Below are 19,723 nucleotides of genomic sequence, written 5' to 3'. Positions count from 1 at the left end.
GAATTAAGAGTTGGGGGGGTCCAGTGCAGTTAAAACAGGGGGTCTCCTAAGAGCATACTCATAATTCACAACATAAAGACAGTGGGCCTGAGAGGTGGATGCAGCGTTGATGTCAGACGCAAGCGGCAGATGTTTTAAGTCTGATTCGCACTGTGCACGCATCCCGATGGTTCCCACCGGGCAGGGCTGCCATCAGAAATCCCCTCCCCCCACCACAAACCCCCTTCCCCCGCTACCTTATTCATACTCAATAAAAAAACCTCACTCGCTCCTTCCATCTACTTTCTCTCTGCTTCGGGCGGTTCCTCAGGAGTCTTCATCTTCACTCCACCCACCCACCGCGTCTTCTCTGTCTTCTCATTCAGCGGCGCGGTGATAAAAAAAACGTTTGCAGAGTCCAACATGCAGAGTCCCACATGCAGCAGGTCACTTATGCAAAGTCCCATATGTAGCAGGTAGAATTAAGAGTTGGGAGCAAAGTCAAGAAAAGGAGCAAATGTGCACCTTGGCAAAACCATTTTACATTACAGAGTTAGGGTTGGGAGGGCTGTGCCCTAGCTGAGCTCTTCATTAATTGCACCATTAGCAAAGAAACATTATTTATCCAGGTGTAAAGTTGCTCCTCATTTTGCTTTGCTCCCAAATATGAATCAACCTTATTGTGCATGATTTCAGTGCATTTCCTGTGCATATTATTATTCCATTTGTTCTTGCAGACTCAAATCCTGTTCAGGTCCTTCCTGTTAAAGATCTGCAGATCATTGATACTGGAGTTAATATTATAAAACTGTCATGGAAGAAAACATCTGGAATAACCCAATACAAGATATCATGGGTACCGTTTGATGGTAAGATAATAGTAAATTAATCATAATGTAACACTATTTAAAGCACAGTTTATAAGTATTATTTTGCACTTGAGTTTACATTTTCAAAAATACGTAAATATATTTGCCATTGCCACTACATTCAGATATATAAAATTTCACCAAAATGTAATTTATTGGTGGTGTTTTTCCTCAAACATTCATTTTTTCTTAGGGGCGGGGGCTTAGCCAGAACTTTGTGGGCCCCATAGCAACATTTTGAAGGGGCCCCCACCACAATGCTTCTAAAGAGACACTTCTGTGTGCAGCAGTTGTTCATTTTATGCCCCATAGCAGTGTCCAAGTTACATTTATGTCCATAGTAGTGCCATAGTTCTCATTATGCCACATAGTGCCCCCAGTTCATATTATGCCACATTGTAGAGCCCCCAGTTCACAATATGCCACACTGTAGTGCTGCCAATTCACATTATGCCACACAGTTTACCCCAGTATGTCATACGGTGTCCCCAGTACATGTTATGCAACATTGTTGTGCCGCCAGTTCATATTATACCACATTGCAGTACCCCCAGTTCATATTATGCCACAAAGTAATGTACCCAGTTCATAATGTGCCTCATTACAGTGTTAATACTGTTTGGTGCACTTTGTTTTGTTCACATGCATATATAAGCCCAGTAGCTCAAGTCCACGCAGGAATAGAGCTGTGACATCAAAAATATAAATTAAATAATTGTACTGTTTGGTGTTGCTTCGTTGACGTGCATACATAAGCTCTGTTTCTCCATTCAACGAAGTAATAGAGCTGCACCATCCAAAAAATAAATGTAATAATTGTATTGTACTGTTTGGTGCGCTTTGTTTTGTTCATGTGCTTACATAAGCCCTGTGGCTCCAGTCCACGCAGGAATAGAACTGCACCATCAAAAAAAGAAACATGCCATTCACCACACACAGTGGCAAGGAGAGACTGAGGTTTTGACCTTTATTTATGAGTGGTGATTCTGCAAGTGTCTTCCTCTGCCTCTCATGACGATGCAAGACCTTATCACTCAGAGTGAAGAAGAGGTAGAAAAAAAATGAAAACCACTAAGGCAGTAAAACAAATTGTGCATCCAGAAACAGAAATGTCACAAATCCCTGAGGAGAGTCTAACTGTGTCCACAAGTGCGACGTGTGAGTACTGTTGTACTCGCAAAGAAGCCACCTTCCACCATTTCTGCTCTCTCTGCAAATGTGGCTATGAGCAGCACAAATATAGCTGATGACATAGAAATTGTGGATGCCACCGAGAAAGTGCAAGAGGATGAAGGGGATATTTGTGTAGCTGATGCCGGCGCTAATGAAAATGTTGAGGATGAGTATCTTATATGTGTAAGTCAGGCACCAGTGGAAACAGCTCTTGGCCATAATTAGAGAAAGGCCACTCATGCCTGGGCATAGGACCAACAAATGCACCTCTTATGTATGGAATTATTTTTACCCAAATCCTGACAACAATTGTCAAGCCATCTGTAGCATTTGTAAAACATGGTAAGTAGAGTTAGGGATGTTAACCATCTAGGAACCTCCTCCCTGTTACGTCATATGCAGCAAACTCATGAAAATGTTTTGACAATATCAGAAACTAGTGCTAAAAGAATAACAACAAGCAGTCCAACGTCAGCTAGCTCCCTTCTCTAAAGTTCAACTAGATCCCAGTACCTGCCATCTTTACCGCCAACACCTTCATCCTCAATATCCACAGTGATGATCGGAGGTAGTGCTGCATCCAATTTGTTAAGATTAGGTGACTCCTCCCCTATCCACGATTCCTCATAAGAATCCTTCAGCACTAGACCTGCTGCTTCTGGGATGGTTCATCATCCCAGAAGGGAACCAAGAAGACTAGTATTTAAAAAAAAAACAACTGACTGTGAAACAATCCTTTGCAAGGGGAAGCAAGCATGACAGCTCTCACCCAGTTGCACAGCGGATCACTGATGCCATCATGGCTATTCTAGTATTAGATCTGCATCCAATATCTGCCATAACTGCAGTGGGTTTCACATCATTAATTTAGGTCCTGTTTCTCCGGTACCAAATTCCATCTCGGTTCCATTGTACCCAAAAAGCCATTCCTCGACTGTACCAGGACGTTAAAAGAAACTAATAATTGGTCTACAAAAGGCTAATGTACCCACTGTTCACCTAACTACAGATATGTGTACAAGTGGTATTGGGCAAACTAAAGATTACATGACTGTGACAGCCCACTGGGTGGGCGATTCATCTTTAGCAGCAGTAGCAGTATCTAACAAACAACACCAGCTCATTCAAGGCAGGCTACTCAGTGTATCACCGGCTTCACTAAGAGGCTGACAACCTCTTAGAAAAATGAAGATATGTCATAGCAAAATGGCTTACTCCACTTGGACTCTCCTCAGGATTTGTGACTTCAGACAACGCCACCAATATTGTGAGAGCATTACAGCATTAGATGCTGTCTGTGGCCTGAAAAATTTCAGGACATTTTTGCCATTAAGCCACAGCATGCAGAATATTGCAGCAGCTGCAGTAACAGTTGAATTTGCCCTGCCACCAATTGAAGCAAGAGATGGTAACCAGGTGGAATTCTACACTTTATATGCTTCAGCGGATGGATGAACAGCGAAAAGTCATCCACAGCTATACAACAAGTCTTGACATTGGGAGAGGAGGGGGAGTGTTTGTATGCAGTGGAGAATGCTTTCCATCTTGTGCAAGGTGAAGGAGAACATTAAACAAAGTGATTCCAATTGTAGATCAAGTCCTTTGTTTGCTTCCCCAGGATCCAAGGGTTGCCAATATCTTCAAATTGGATCACTACATTTTGGCAACTGTGTTTGATCCTAGTTTTAAGCTGTAAGTTGTGTTTCTTACCAACTGACCGAGATCTTAAGAGATACAAAGAGCTCCTGGTGAGCCAGTTGGCAGCTCAAGTGGTACACGACACAACAACATCTCTTTCAGTTTCTCTGGCAGCTGCCAGGTAAAAAACTCAGCTTTCCCAAAAGACCCAGTGGTGATGCAGTCAACACAACATTGTGACATCTGGTTGGGTCTAAAAGAATTGGCAAAAATTAGATACACCACTACCGCTATTCCATCAGATAGGGTCACCATCCAAAGAATGGTGGTGGATTATTTTCATGAAACCATACACATACAGTAGGCATGTCAAAGAGGACCTCATTCAGAGTCGGTTGTCAGTGGCCGCTCAGTCATACCCAGCGATGTTCGCAAAACAGCGCATGCGTAAGTTTCGCAATGCGCGTGTACAAACTAGCTGTTGCGATAGGAAATTTCTCTCTCCTTCAACTTGGCCAGGTCGTTAGTTTGAGTGACAGGAGGAGGCATTTGTGGTAACAGGGGAAGGTGCTTGTGAACGGGGGAGTGTCATGGCACATGTGACATGGGAGGTTTTTACACTGACTTGATCGTAGTGCTTAAGAGAGGGTATGGTCAACCTTAAGCTCTACGACCAGCTCCGATGGTTCCTGATGGTCTTGATTAATTCTTATATGCCCGGAGATGACGTGTATTGTGAACGAGAAGGGGGCGTGTTTTTAGTCTTACGGCTGCATCCTCCCCTTGCTCGTCCAGCTAACGATCCCATCTTAACGACACAACTTGCGAGCGCTTCATTTGCATATCCAGCCCCTTTTACCTTACGACCAAGCGGCCGCAACGACCGACTCTGAATGAGGTCCAGAGTCCCTTTGACTACTGGAAAGACAAAAAGACAATTTGGAGGCCCATGTACAGACTGTCTTTGCATTACCTAAGCTGCGCACCCTCCAGTGTGTACTCAGAAAGAGTTTTCAGCACAGCCGGGAACCTTATCAGCGATTGGCGTAGTAGGCTACTTCTTTAAAATGTGGAAAAGATGATGTTCAGCAAAATGAACTGGAAATTCCACGAGAAAGACCTTTACTGCCAATTATGTAAAAAAAATACAGAGATACTTTTAATGGTGGATTCCAGCAGGGATAAATTAATATTGTATGAGGATGATGTACACACTGATGAGGGTGAGAAATCAGATGAGGAGAATGGCCTCTTCCAGTTCCAACTGTAGAGAGGATTAACAATACTGTTAGCTTCCTTATGCCCATTGGTAGCTTGTTTTGTGGGGGCCCAAACAAACCAATTACTTCAGCCACAATTGGCAGTCCCTGTCACTGAAGTTATTGGTTTATTAAACTGTTCATGTACTGTTTAATATATACAAGGGTAGGTGGAAGGGCCCAAATACAATTCCATCTTGAACCTCTTTTCTTTGTGGGGCATTGCTGGCTGACATTTTTATAGTTATTAAACTGCCATCCTGTCTGCCACTGCTGTGTGGCAATGTTTCATAGATATCCTATATTGTTTTAAACTGCAGTGCGTTTGTGCTGCTGTACTGTCACTTCATTTTTTTTCTGTTTCATACTGTATTTATTTCAACTAAAATCACAAATAGATATACTTGCACAATACTCTTACGCCTTTTTTGCAGATGCCAATCTGGTTGCCGTATTTCTTAAACTTTCATTCCAATGTGTAACAACAAATGGGCTTGGCTTTACTTGCTCATAACAGCCATGTTTGGTCAGATGCAACTCAAGCACCAAATTAAGAGAATATTTTGTGATGGTATCTGGAGATGTTCTCCTCCCTCCCATGCCTGCCATACATAATCTCAGAAGTATGATGATGAGAGATGTTTAGCACCAGACTTTAATAATACCTCTGCCCCCTTCCTGTTCAGCGCTTCCATTTTGTTTACTGCTGCATTAATAGTTCTTCTACCCATTCAAGAATCGAAATGGGCAGGTGCGACACTGGCATTACTCTCATCAGTGGGAGGACCCAAGGACAATTCCATCTTGCACATCTTCTCTTTGCATTATGTGCTGATTGAAGCATTGCTAAATGTCTTTTTTGTTCAGATGACAATCATATTGTTATCGTTTATTACACTGCCATCCTGTATGGCACTGCAGTGCCATTCTCTTTTCTAGATGTGCCATGTTGGTATGGAAGGCCATACCAATCTTCTACATAGAAATCTTCTACATGCGGTTGATGAATGCCAAAAATGTCCAAAAATGTTTATGGCTACAGACTGCATCTCCTGCATACCCCTTTCATTCTTTCAAAAATTCTGAACTACCAAGTTTATTAGGTGGGCAAAATATAGAACATGTTCGCCCAGATGTAAATATTAATTAATTTCTGTCCTGGCAGTCTAGTGTGAGCTCTACTTCTGTTGGTTCTGTGTGAAATGGCACCTGAATCACTATGAGAGGGACTTATATTAAATCCAAAACCCGGGATGATGATATTTGCCTCCATATTGAATCCAAGCTGGTGGGAAAACCCCAGCTGGGGCTTGGATCTCGTTGGATCCTCCTCCTCCCTCATAAATTTTCTTCGGAATAAAAACATTTCATTTATCATCCTTCCTGTCCTTGCCTTACACTACATACATACTCTACCTCCCTCGGGCCACTGATCTAGGTCTTCATTAATGAAAAGTTGCTGCCACTCTTGTTTCCCAGATGTGCCATGTTGGAAGTTGAACTGCCACAGCCACTGAAATCTTTTACATGTGGTTGATGAATGCCAAAAATGTCCAGAAATGTTTCCACAGGCAGCATCTCTTGCATGTCCCTTTGAGTTTTTTAAAAAAAATTGGGAACCACCAGTAAATGTTCTTTGTAAATACCTCCCCTCCTCCCTCATAAATTTGCTTCAGAATCCAAAACTTAAATTACATTTACTACAAATCAACCCTTCTTTTCCCTGTCTTCAACTACATACATACTTCATCTCCTTGAGCCTCAGATCTAGTTCTTGATTAATGAAAACTTTCTTGGATAATTTCTATGGTATGGTTTATTAAACTGCCATCCTGTCTGCCATTGCAGTGCCATTCTATTTCCTAGATGTGCCATGTTTGGAAGTTGAACTACCACAGCCGCTGAAATCTTCTATATGCGATTGATGAAATGTCCAGAAATTTTTATGGCCACAGACAGCATCTCCTGCATACCCCTTTGATTTAAATAAAAAATGCAAATCCACCGAAGAGCTCAACTGAGGCAAGGACTGATGTGAATGATTAAAATATTTTTTGTAAATGCCTCCCCTTCTCCCTCATAAATTTTCTTTGGAATCCAAAACTTAAATTAAATTTACTACAAATCAATCCTTCCTTTCCCTGACTTCAACTACATACATACTTCATCTCCCTCAGGTCTCTTGATTAATAAAAATGTGTTCCCTGATGTGCCATGTTGTAAATTGAGCTACCACACCCGCTGAAATCTTCGACATGCTGAATGCTGAAAATGTTAAGAAATGTTTATGGCCACAGACAGCATCTCCTGCATTACCCTTTAATTAAAAAAAATATTCTGAACCAAGGTTTTTTTAATGGGCAAAACATGGGATTTGTTGTTCACCCATGCTCTACCCTCCTCCCTCATACATTTGCTTGGAATAAAAAAAATAAAATTAACTTTAATACAAATCCAACCTTCCTTTCATTGCCTTCAACTACATACATACTCTATCTCCCTCAGGCCTCTTGATAAATGAAAACATTTGTTTCCTGATGTGTCATGTTGGAGGTTGAACTGCCACGTGTTTGTGCCATACACTGCAGTTGCCAGTCAGCCAGCTAGCTCAGTGCAACCTTATGGCCCAAACTGGATGAAAACGATATTGTGAGCTGTGAGGTGGTCAACATTGACTGGAAATGAGTGGAAATTAATGTTATTGAGGTTAATAACAAAAAAAAGGCTCAAATCATGTTATTTTAGCTTTTTTTGTCAATTGAAAAAATCCAAAACCAAAACCAATCACTGTGTTTTGGCAAAACCGGACAACGAATTAGAACAAAAAAACCCAGCAAAAATGGCCCGGCGCACATCTCTAATATACGCATGTGAGTGTGTGTGTGTGTATAGATACACACACACACACACACACACGCAGTAAAACAACAAAAAAACTGCACTCATGGATGCAATACATGCGGCCAGCAGTGTGAGTTTAGAGCCTTGAGCAACAGTCCTCACACAGCATGCCTTTGAGCAAAACCCCATGTCCTGCTGAACATTCATATGACAAGACTTTTGGACACTGATACTTTGCAGACTAGTCTATGCAGATTTTTTTTTTACTTTGATCTACAGTATGTACCGATATGCCCAGCTATAACGTGGCATCACAGCGTTATCTCTCATGCCACGCATGGCGCGCCACACACCACGCCATTAGTCGCGCCACAAAGAAAGTTTAGTAATGAAAAAAGTCATTACGTGTAATACAACATTTTGCCCACCAGATGTCACTTTTCCTAAACTACATAGCGCATGCGTCTGATTTCATTACGTGTAATACAACATTTTGCCCACCAGGTGTCACTTTTCCTAAACTACATAGCGCATGCATGTGACTTCCAATGTACCGTACGGTATGTTCTGTATCACCGCCCGATGATTGTTTGACAGAAGCGGTGATTCGGTACACTATACAGTATTACAGCGTTTTCCACATGGAATCAGGAATGTACGGTATAATAAAGCAGTAGAAGAATGTCTAATCCAGTTTGAAATCATTAAGCTCTGTATTACCCACTGACTGTGCGGTTGAAATCATACTGTGTTTGCCAAATGTAAATACTGTCGGCACTGTCCCAGACTTAGACATTAGACTTTACAAAGTACAGAACTCTAGTAATGGGTGAAGCGTGTGGCCTAGCGGTCTAATGCCTAGTCTCACTGCTTCTCCCCTCTTCTTGTTCCGTGGGTTCGAGACCTTGAAAATATGTTTTTTTTAATTATTTTTAAAATCTTCACTTAAAATATACAGTATTCAATACAGTACATGTGGAGCGCATGCCTGCCCAGTGCTTCAGGAGTCAAACAGCGAAAATAGGATTTTTATTATTGTACATATAGTACTGTACCTTAGAACGCAAACTTGCGTCAATGCCGGCGCTGACATAGACGTGGACATTATAGTGATTTTTTTATGACCATCAAGAGGCAATGGGCCCTGTTAAAGAGACCGGTCTCTGTATAACAAACTGACTGCGCGTTTAAACCGCAAAATTGCGTCAATGTCAGCGCATGCCCAGTGGTCGGGTTTCAATCACAATGGAATGTGTGCCGCATATCCAGTGGAGCCAAGCCATACACTAAGTAGCGCTATGCCATGGCGCATGCCCAGTTGTCTGTATTGCTACAGTACTGGTGAATTTTCACACTTGTGCCATTCTGCACTGTCCGAGACTTACCGTACAGTATACACAATAGTAAATTCATGACTTCAGAAAGTGCTACAGTAGTGGACTTAGGGCCTGATTCAGACCCGGACGCAAGTGGCCGTTCGTACGTTAGGTGAACGTAAAGAAATATTTAAATTCAGGCACACGCTCGTATTTTCGTTCGCATCAAAACATCCTCCCAAAACTCAGGCGACCCCTCCTCTAACTAACGAGCGTGCCAAATAGCGAGCGTACATCCCCGAAGTGGCTTGAAGGGAACGCACGCACTAGTACTACCCGGAAGTTGGCCTGAGACATTTCGATTAACTGCTCGTTTATTCTGCCTACCTCCCTCAATCGTAACATGCCAATCAATATATCAATTAGCTTAATTGTTTTTTTTTATTTTTTTACACAATGCAATAAACTTTATTTATGTCCGTGTTTGTGTTTACCCGCAGAATACGTACGGCTTAAACATTCGCTTTTATTTGTCAAAATACATGTTAACCCCTATAAAATAATTGGTATATTTGTTTTTAGCCCCGCATATTTCATGGAGTTCATTTTTTAATGTAAATTAGCTTACGCATGTCACTGCATTAAGCCTATCATAAGTCTCCTCAGATTTCTGGCCCTGTCGAACACATGACTCATACACTAACCAATAGAATTGCTCCTGTTAATATCCTAAATACATTAGCCAATCAGAAAATTTTTGAGCACTTTATCAAAAATTATTTTTTGCAAAAACTCCATTGCCATCATGAGAGCCTCCGCATTCACCAGGCGCGAGCTGCTGGTGCTTACGGAGGTGATGGATCGGCGGATAACCAGCCAGCCTCCACCCATCACCAACCGGGAGAAGCGATCCGCATATGCGGAGGTTCGGGCCCGCCTGCGCTCCTTCGGCTCACGCCGCCATATCGGGCAGCTGGAGCGCAGGTGGTCGGACCTGCAACGGCGGACGCCCCGCTTGCTGGCATGCTTTCGCATGCAGATCGCTGCAAGTAAGTTTAATGGATTGTGGTTTTCATGTTTGTCTTTGTGGCCCTAACTGCATGGCCATGTTTTCCGTGTCTTTCATCTTTATTCATTCTCCTCATATCTGCCTGGCCATGTTTTCCCTGTCTTTCATATTTATTCATTCTCCTCATATCTGCATGGCCATGTTTTCCCTGTCTTTCATCTTTATTCATTCTCCTCATATCTGCCTGGCCATGTTTTCCCTGTCTTTCATCTTTATTCATTCTCCTCATATCTGCCTGGCCATGTTTTCCCTGTCTTTCATCTTTATTCATTCTCCTCATATCTGCATGGCCATGTTTTCCCTGTCTTTCATCTTTATTCATTCTCCTCGTATCTGCATGGCCATGTTTTCCCTGTCTTTCATCTTTATTCATTCTCCTCATATCTGCATGGCCATGTTTTCCCTGTCTTTCATCTTTATTCATTCTCCTCATATCTGCATGGCCATGTTTTCCCTGTCTTTCATATTTACTCATTCTTTTTTTTTTTTTTTGGTTTGGGGGTGCATTTGAAATTGATTTTGTTTGCGGATTTGTGTTGGATCTAACCACAATTTGTTTACCATCTTTTAGGGGCCCAGCGAAGACTACGCCATCAGCGTCCCGCCAGACAGCGAGCACGGCCACTCTCCCCCACCCTCAGCCAACACTCCAACTCCACTCCTTCCCCTATTCCCCCCTCCTCCCCAGCCTTCCTACACCCTCAGCCAGATTTTTCTGGTCTCCTTCCCCTCCGTCCCAATTCCCCCTCTCCTCCAACCACCCCTCTTCGAATGACCCCCTCCCCGGAGTCGGTCATTACACCGCCCCGATCTTTGGGGAATGGACCCACCTCCGAGGAGGACGATGGAGGGCCTTCTGTAGCTGGCGTTGGGTCTTCTGGTATGTTTTTTGGTGCTGTTTTATTTCGACACAAACTGTTTTTTTATTTTTTTTATTTTATGTTTTTTGTTTGTTTAACACAAAAATAAGTGGTTTTGGTCATTTGCCGTAACCTGTTACTGCTGTTTTCAACATACACATAGCACACCTATCTGAATTTGGACATAGGCCTTGTATTTTTGCCCTACACCATTTTAGTGTGATGATTTTTAATGCCTATTTTTTTTTTTTTTTTTTTAAATTGTTTTTTTATGTGGTTTCACTATTGTTGTATTAATCCCCAATTTTTTCTCACCCACAGAGGAACAGAGGCTTCGGGCAAATTTAGCCGGATGTGTGGCCCAGATGCACAGCCAAATTATCGGGGTGCTGGTGGTCCTTGACCGTATGTCGGTCCTCCTTAGGGAGTAGTTTTTTTTTTGTTCAACATTCTGTAAATAAATTGTTTTGTTTGAAGTTACGTTCTGGCTCATTCGTTTGGTCCCAACCACATATTGTTTACCCTGACATAAGTATAGTGTTCCTGCAAGGATTTCACATTTGGGCCAATAAGAGTGTGTGTTGTATTTTTGGGTCAAACAGCCACAAGAAACACCTAACAGTACAAATTTGATTTCCCTTTTTTGGTGTAGTCACAATTAGATATTTAACCATTTTCCAGGTTCCTAGTTGGTGTGCAAGCAGCTTAGGGCAATATTACAAAGCAAAAGGATTGTCCAGGCTTCCTTTTGGTGTTGGTTTGGAGCCAGAATAAAGGAATCATTTTTGCACAAATGGCGTCAGTACTGGATTACCCCTTAGTCAAATGTTACATGTGGTGGTAACATTACCAAAAAGGGACAACATTTCACTCCAAAAAAATGTATTACCAACATAACAGAAAATGCAAAGTGGTCACTCACAAACAAAACACACAGTGATAATCTCAAATACAACACATACCAAAAAACAAACACCCAAAAAAACCAATCAAGAACTGGTTGACGAAGGACCATGCCAACATGATTCCACATATATGGCGTGGCAAGAAGTGTTCCCGAATATAGCCACAAAATATCCACATACAGGTTTTGTAAGGGTAGCAGGAAGTAGTCATCGTTGGAGTGCCAAAGATTATGTCAAAAAACAGAAGAGGGAGAAACAAATTAGCAAAAAATTAGATGCTCTCAAACAAACCCAACCACATTAGGTATCAACACTGTTTTTTTGCAAAAAATTACCTAAAAAATCTGGCCACCACATCATCGCGTATGGCCCCCCCACATACTGACCTCCGACCAACCTCGGGGGGGCCATCCTCAGGTAAGGCATCCTCTGGCTGCATTGGGACACCACTCCTTATGGCGATGTTGTGAAAGATCCCACACAGGACCACAATTTTCGAAACCATATCCGGCAAATACATGAGTTCGCCACCAGAGCGGTGGAGGCATCAGAATCGGCCTTTTAAAAGGCCGATGCAGCGCTCCACCACTTGCCTGGTGGCAGTAAGTGCGGAATTATACTCACTTTGTGGCCCTGGTGTGGGAGCCAAATAAGGAGTGAGCAGCCAGGGCGTGCAAGGGTAGCCACTGTCTCCTGTGAAAATGAAAAGACAACATCAGGCTCACTCTGTATGAAGCTTAACATTGTTATGTACTAAAGGTCTCCACTTACCCAGAAGCCATGCATCACCAGCTTGTAGGTTGGTTAATTTGTGCCATATCCCTGATTGCCGGATGACGAAGGAGTCATGAGCACTTCCTGGTAATTTTGCATTCAGGGACAGGATCTGGAGGGAGGCATCACATACCACCATTACATTGAGGGAGTGATAGTGTTTACGGTTTCTAAATATTGCCTCCAGCCATGCTGGAGGCTGAAGTGGTATGTGAGTACCATCCACAACCCCTATGATGTGTGGGAAGCCAGCTATTTGGTAAAAATTGGCCTTGGCCACACTAAGGGCACCCATATCCAAAGGCATTTGAATAAAATGATGGAGGTGCTTGAAAAGTGCCTCCATCACTGCCCTCAGGATCCGGGAAAAGGAGGATTGTGAGATGCCCGCCACTATTCCCACCGTTGTTTGGAATGATCCTGAGGCACAGAAATGTAACACCGCCATTAATTGCGTAAGTGGTGGAATTGCTGTAGGACTGTCAATTTGCCGCTCAAGATCACTCTCTATTAATGAGAGAGTGTCTATGATGATTTTTGGAGGAAGACGGTATCGTCTTAAAACCTCATCATCTGGCATTCCAAAAAGGGTGACACGTGTTCGAAATATCTGGGGCCTTGCACGCCTACGATGCCTACGCCTGGGACGAGATTGAGGTTGGTCGGCTTCCGGGAGCAGGGCCAGAACAATCCGACCCAAATCAACCTGAAATGACAACATTGGAAGGTCAGCCTTTTTACAACACCCAATAAAAATACATGTAACTTTGCTTTCAAAGACCATCCAGTGATGCTTACATGCCGGGGTATTGTCATGATATGTTGTAACTGCAAATAATAACATCAAAAATATACATCATTTTATGCTGGCCATGTCATTATCACAAATTTAAGCAACACAAAACATAAAAGGGGACACACACACATTTGGGCCAAAAGCAAAATGACGTTACGCACACTACGCCAAATAGAGGCCAAATGTAATCAACCAATGCTCCAGGCGACAAAAAACTTTATTAAGGGATGAATACACATTTCAAAATGCGCAAATTACTTCGCAAATACAGGGCACTATAGCAAGTAGTAAAAATGCACTAATTAGATCGCAAATACAGGGCACAATAGCAAGTAGTAAAAATGCGCTAATTAGATCGCAAATACAGGGCACAATAGCAAGCAGTAAAAATGCGCTAATTACTTCGCAAATACAGGGCACAATAGCAAGTAGTAAAAATGCGCAAAGTAGATCGCAAATACAGGGCACAATAGCAAGTAGTAAAAATGCGCTAATTAGATCGCAAATACAGGGCACAATAGCAAGTAGTAAAAATTCGCTAATTAGATCGCAAATACAGGGCACAATAGCAAGTAGTAAAAATGCGCAAAGTAGATCGCAAATACAGGGCACAATAGCAAGTAGTAAAAATGCGCTAATTACATCGCAAATACAGGGCACAATAGCAAGTAGTAAAAATGCTCAAAGTAGATCGCAAATACAGGGCACAATAGCAAGTAGTAAAAATGACCTAATTAGATCGCAAATACAGGGCACAATAGCAAGTAGTAAAAATTCGCTAATTAGATCGCAAATACAGGGCACAATAGCAAGTAGCAAAAATGCGCTAAGTAGATCGCAAATACAGGGCACAATAACGGCGGTCAAAAATTTTTACAAAAAACACAGAGTTCGATTTGGCAAAAAACAACGTCACATGTGGAAGGCCAACCAAAGTTGCGTACAGACAAACAAGAACATCCCCTAAACAATTTAACACATGAACTTACCAAGAGCTAATATCTAAGAAACCGGACAAAAATGTCTTTGGGGCAGAGCCAAAAAAAAACCTAAGAGAGATGAAATGAGGGAAATAAAAAAATTAGAAAAATCGACACCACAATGAGAGACAAATTGCCCCGAAGTTATACTTCCCCAAACTTACCAAAACTGGAAAATATCCAAAAAACCAAAAGTGAAAAAAAAGGAACTGAAAACCAAGAAAAACCGCTAACACAAAAAAAAAACAATAAACGCAATCTCCAAAACCAGCCAACAATCAACTCCAACCAACGTAACCTCCAACATTCAATAAACGCCACCTCGAGTCGAAACGCCACAACCCATAAATAGTGTTTAGTTTCCCGCCCAAATTAAGGAAGGATCAGAGGAACGCACAATCAATGATGCGGCCGCAAAATAAGGACGCATGTATAAATACATCACAAGACAAAAACACAATTCTGGTGTATTTCGAGTTGGAACAACACACATGGATACAGACCAGGAAAACAATGGACAACAGTCCCGCGGTAAGTATTTCATGCATTTTGACTCAATGATGAATTCTAAACATATTATTGTGCAAGTTGGGAAGTTGACATTTCTTCAAATTACCCCAAATAGGTGAGGAGGATGACATGGAAGAGGCTGCTGGGCCCAGTAATCCGGGCAAAGCTGCCAAAAAGAAAAGGCAGCCACAATTCACAAGAAAGGAGATGGAGGTTTTGATTCAGAAGTGTGTGGACATCCTGCCACAGGCAGACAGGAATATGAGTGCAAGCCAGAAGTGGAGAATGTGGGAAGAGGTAGCCGTGGAGGTCAATAGGGTGGGGATTATGTCCGTCTAGCCCGGGATGTCAAACGGCGATAAGTAAACACTTGACCACCCTAAAACCAACAACCCAATCAAATAAAAATTAATGGTTCCAATTTAACCTACAGATGGCAAGACTTCAAATATCGGCTGAAACAAAAAATGGCACACAGGGCTAGGCATGCAAGGGGGACAGGTGGAGGTCCCACCCCTGTGTCATTGGAGTTTACAGATTTAGAAGAGCTGGCACAGGGGTGTGTGCAGCCTGTGGAGGTGTTTGGCGTGTCCAACATGGATACAGACATGCCAGACTTTGCGGCTCCTCATGTTGTCCCAGGTAAATGTTGTGATGTCACCAACTCTGAAATGTTATTGTGCCAATATGTAGATTCTAATGTGACTCTTTTCTCATTTTTCCAACAGAGACACAGGTAGATGAGTCTGCTCCAGAGGGGAGCCTTGGCCGCAGAATTTCTGCTGGCTCTGCAGGGGAGGAACCAGTACATCCGGCTGAGGACCCTGCAGAAGCCAGTCCAGGGCAATCCCCCTTGCAGGCAGTGTCCCTCCTCACAGAACTCAATTTAAAATCGGATTTCCATACGCAGAGGATGGACGCCAGTCTGGTACGGGTGGCTGAGGCCCTGGAGCAAAATGCTGCGGCCAACGTGACCATTGGTCAGGTCCTGGCGGAAAATACCAGGGCCAACATCCGCATCGCCACTGCCCTGGAGCAGCTCGTTCGCCAGCACATGGTGGAGCCGACCTCCCTTCCTGCCGGAACATCAGGATCCTCCACCTCTGGCACAACATCAGCCAATCCTCCAAATGTGCCTAGCCCTGTGCCTAGTCCAGAGGCCACAACATCTGCCTCTGGACAGGCCAGCCCGATGACATCCCGGACCCGGTCTGGCGCCCTCCCTCCCCCAGCCAAACGGCCGAAAAAACGGTGACACCATTGGCTACTTTTCCCACACTCCTTCTGTGCTTGCCTCATATTCCTTTCTGGCCAAAACTTCCCTCTCCTTTCTTGTGAATTGTTTTTAATTTTTAAATTTACGTTTATTCAAAAATTATTGTTTGCACAATTAATAAATATTGTGGAACACTGCCCAAAATGTTGTAGTTCAATATGTTTTTTTTTAATGGGTGGATACAAATAAATTTAGCAGAAATGTACGACTTTGTATTCTGACATTCTTTACAAAATGGGTTACTTTTAATCCGGGCCCACAAGCCAACAACGTTCTAAAACACAAATTACACATTGTAAAAAAAGTTCTCGTTAAGGAACGTTTTAAACATTACCTAAGGAGTAAAAAACACCTTGAAAACACAAAATGAGGGACCAAACCTAAACATGATGACATTATTGTTACAATAGTCCAAAAATGAACACATTGCGGCCAAAATACACCCCCACAAATGTACGCTAATTGATTGTGTAATCCTGACATTAGCAGCTAGGATTTCCACCTGCGTTCGGTTTTGTGCTATCCAAAAAAACAGCTTTCCAAACACATACCAAGCCGGTTTTCAATCCAACACTAATTGAGTTTCTGACAAGCCGTGATTAATCGATGCAACATCGTGGAGTGCCGGGACGGAGGAGAAGGCCATCGCCACTGTGGTCGAGTTATCCAGCCCCTAAGCTGTGCGAGCATTTTGAAGGGAAAGAGGATCATCCAGTGACGTATGAGTCAGTACGAACACATTTGACGTTCGCATTTGTTAATGTATGTACGCCCCAAAAATGCCTCGCCACGCCTGCGTTTTTCCATCTCCACCCCCGTCAACGCCCAAAAACGGCCTGTTCTGTTAATCACATTTGACATGTCACTTCCTGTACGCTATTTGACGAACGAGACAAAAAAAACTCGCAATCAGCCGTACGCACATACGCAGTGTAACACCGGCGCATGCGCGGTTAGTCAACATCGGAACGCAACGAGCGTACTGCCTCTAACGAACGGCTCTGAATCAGGGCCTTAGTTTGGAGGAAAGTCTGTGTATTACATACTGACTGTGATGTAGAGCGCAAACTTGCGTCAATGACAATGCTGTCCCAGACTTGGAAACTTTAGTGATTTAATGTGTTCAGTAACTGATAGTTGACTCTGTTTAAGAGAGAGGTCCCTGTAGTACAAACTGACTCTGCGTTTAAACCGCAAATTTGCGTCAATGTCTGCACAGTTGGCGCTGTGGTGACTTATAGCCAGTTCTGATGGGTTACGGTACAAATAGGATCTCTGGCGCGTGCCCAGTGGCGGGGTTGCAATGCATTGCCAGTGGTGCTGCTCCATAGCCATACCCTTGTAGCGCTATGCCATGGCATACAGTACTGCGCCATAGCCATACCCTTGTAGCGCTATGCCATGGCATACAGTACTCATAGCACTGCGCATGCCCAGTTGTCTGTATTATAGTAAGTACGGTACAAATCGGTAGACATTGTAGTGATTCCCTGACTCTAAGAACTACAGTACAGTAGATGCAGTAGTCTAGGGGGCTAATGCCTAGCCCTACTGCATCTACCATTTTCTTGTCCCGCTGGTTCGAAACCTTTAAGGTATACTGTATACGGTAATTTTATTTTGTTTTAAATCTTCACTAATACATTATCCAGAAATTCTGGTATTTCTATGCCACAGTACTTTATGACAAAAAAGTGTAACTTTGACTGTGTAATAATAATAAAAAATAAAAAGTGTAACCTTTCAAGTTTTGAACCCGCAAAAGGGTTGTACAGGCAGCGTAATGTATTGGTTTGATTATTTACCATTACACTACAGCCGTCTGCAATACCAAGGTTGCACCTGGCTTGAGTGTTTCCTACAATACTGTACATCATCGTATCTCAGGTGCATGCCCAGATCTACAGTATACCCATGTAGCGCTTCGCTACTTTTGTTCAGTATTGTTATCCAACCCTTACTAAACTCAGTACATTTTATATATTAGGGGGTAAATGTACTAAGATGGGAGTTCTATTAAGAAGTGATGTTGCCCATAGCAACCAATCAGATTCCAGGTATTACTGTATCTTCTAGAAGGTGCTACTGTAGATAAATGAGAAGTAGAATCTGATTGGTTGCTATGGGCAACATACAGTACAGTTACTTCTTAAATAGAACTCCCATCTTAGTAAATTTACCCCTACATGTTACACAGTTTACAGTACCTTTAGGGGACTGTCTTAAGGCTGCACGTTGAAGGCTTCCCGCATGTTGCACCCCAATTCACCAATTTTTTCCGCCTGCTATTCATACAGTAGGCGAAACTTTTTCACATACTGTCTTACTGTACATTGCATTGACTTCCCGCCTATGGAAGGCGGAAAAGCTTTCAAATTGAATACAGCGATAATTTTATGCCAGGCGAAATGACGTAATCTGCTAAACTTTTTTTAGCCAATCACGTGGTTTTGCTCCAATGGGTGAAAAAGTGCCAACCAATGTGCTCCCAACTGTCATCTCACAGGCTGTGTTTGAAAACTGACAGTTGGGAGCTGATTGACTGACACCTTATCACTTTTTTATCACTTTTCACAGTCAGCTTTGAACACAGAGCGCTCTCTCACAGTCAGAAACCACTCTCAGACACAGTCCAAGAGACGTAGCTATCGTGTGTAAGGCCGAGACCGCATCTACGTTGTCGCATGTTTGCGTTTCGCGTTTTGGGCACACAGTTTGTGATACAGAGCCCTCTCTTGGTGCTAAAGATCCCATTGTAACCACTTCACTGGGCATGCGCATGAAATCCCATTGCAACCCCTCGAAGCAGACAGCCACCACAGTGCAGACATTGACGACAGTTTTGCACTATTTAAACGCACAATGAGTTTGCAATGTCTTACTTTTAAGCAGCCTTTTAAACAACAACACTACAGTATTACAGTACAACACTACTAAAGTAGTTTCACTATAGTGTCCAGAGAAAACAGTGACAATAAAAAATTTTTTACGGTACGGTATTCTTTTCCAGGGATCGAACCCGGGACCATAATTCTACCAAAGTGATCACCTAACCACTAGCCCACACGACAGCTACAGTGAACCGCACAGAGCGGCCTCATCCTTGTGCACTCCTCCCGCTGCTGTTTTTAATTTAAAAAAAATAAAATAAATTGTCATACTGTAATTCATCCCATCTCAGTGAAAGCTGTGCGTGCATCTCATTAATCTACAGTATCGGTTATACCGTGACAACAACTCGGGCAACTTCTCTACTGTTCAGTTACTGCACCGTACCGTATGTACCGTACAATACTGTATGTGCAGTGATTTGCATCCTGTTATAAGATCTTACTGTACGGTACAGTACTTTACTGTATGTACATTATGTGACATTAAAAATACAGTGTTGGTTGTGGGAACATGCAAATGCTGTGAATGTGAATGTGATATCCATCCAATCTACTGTAAGTTTAACAGTATGGCATTCAGTACAAGG

At 42.7% G+C, this 19,723-nt stretch overlaps 1 protein-coding gene across 3 annotated transcripts in view; it reads left to right on the top strand.

Annotated features, from left to right (window-relative positions):
* Positions 1-19,723, top strand: part of LOC148529144 (uncharacterized) — a 486,130-nt gene that overhangs the window by 100,057 nt on the left and 366,350 nt on the right. For all 3 annotated transcript variants that reach the window (XM_088468693.1, XM_088468692.1, XM_088468691.1), the window contains exon 17: positions 717-848. In XM_088468693.1, the coding sequence (XP_088324819.1) occupies positions 717-848 (132 nt within the window). The remainder of the gene's footprint in view (positions 1-716; positions 849-19,723) is intronic.

The sequence above is a fragment of the Taudactylus pleione genome, unplaced genomic scaffold, assembly GCF_031769625.1.
Source record: "Taudactylus pleione unplaced genomic scaffold, aTauple2 ptg000086l, whole genome shotgun sequence".
NCBI lineage: Eukaryota > Metazoa > Chordata > Amphibia > Anura > Myobatrachidae > Taudactylus > Taudactylus pleione.
This window is presented reverse-complemented; position numbering and strand designations above follow the sequence as displayed.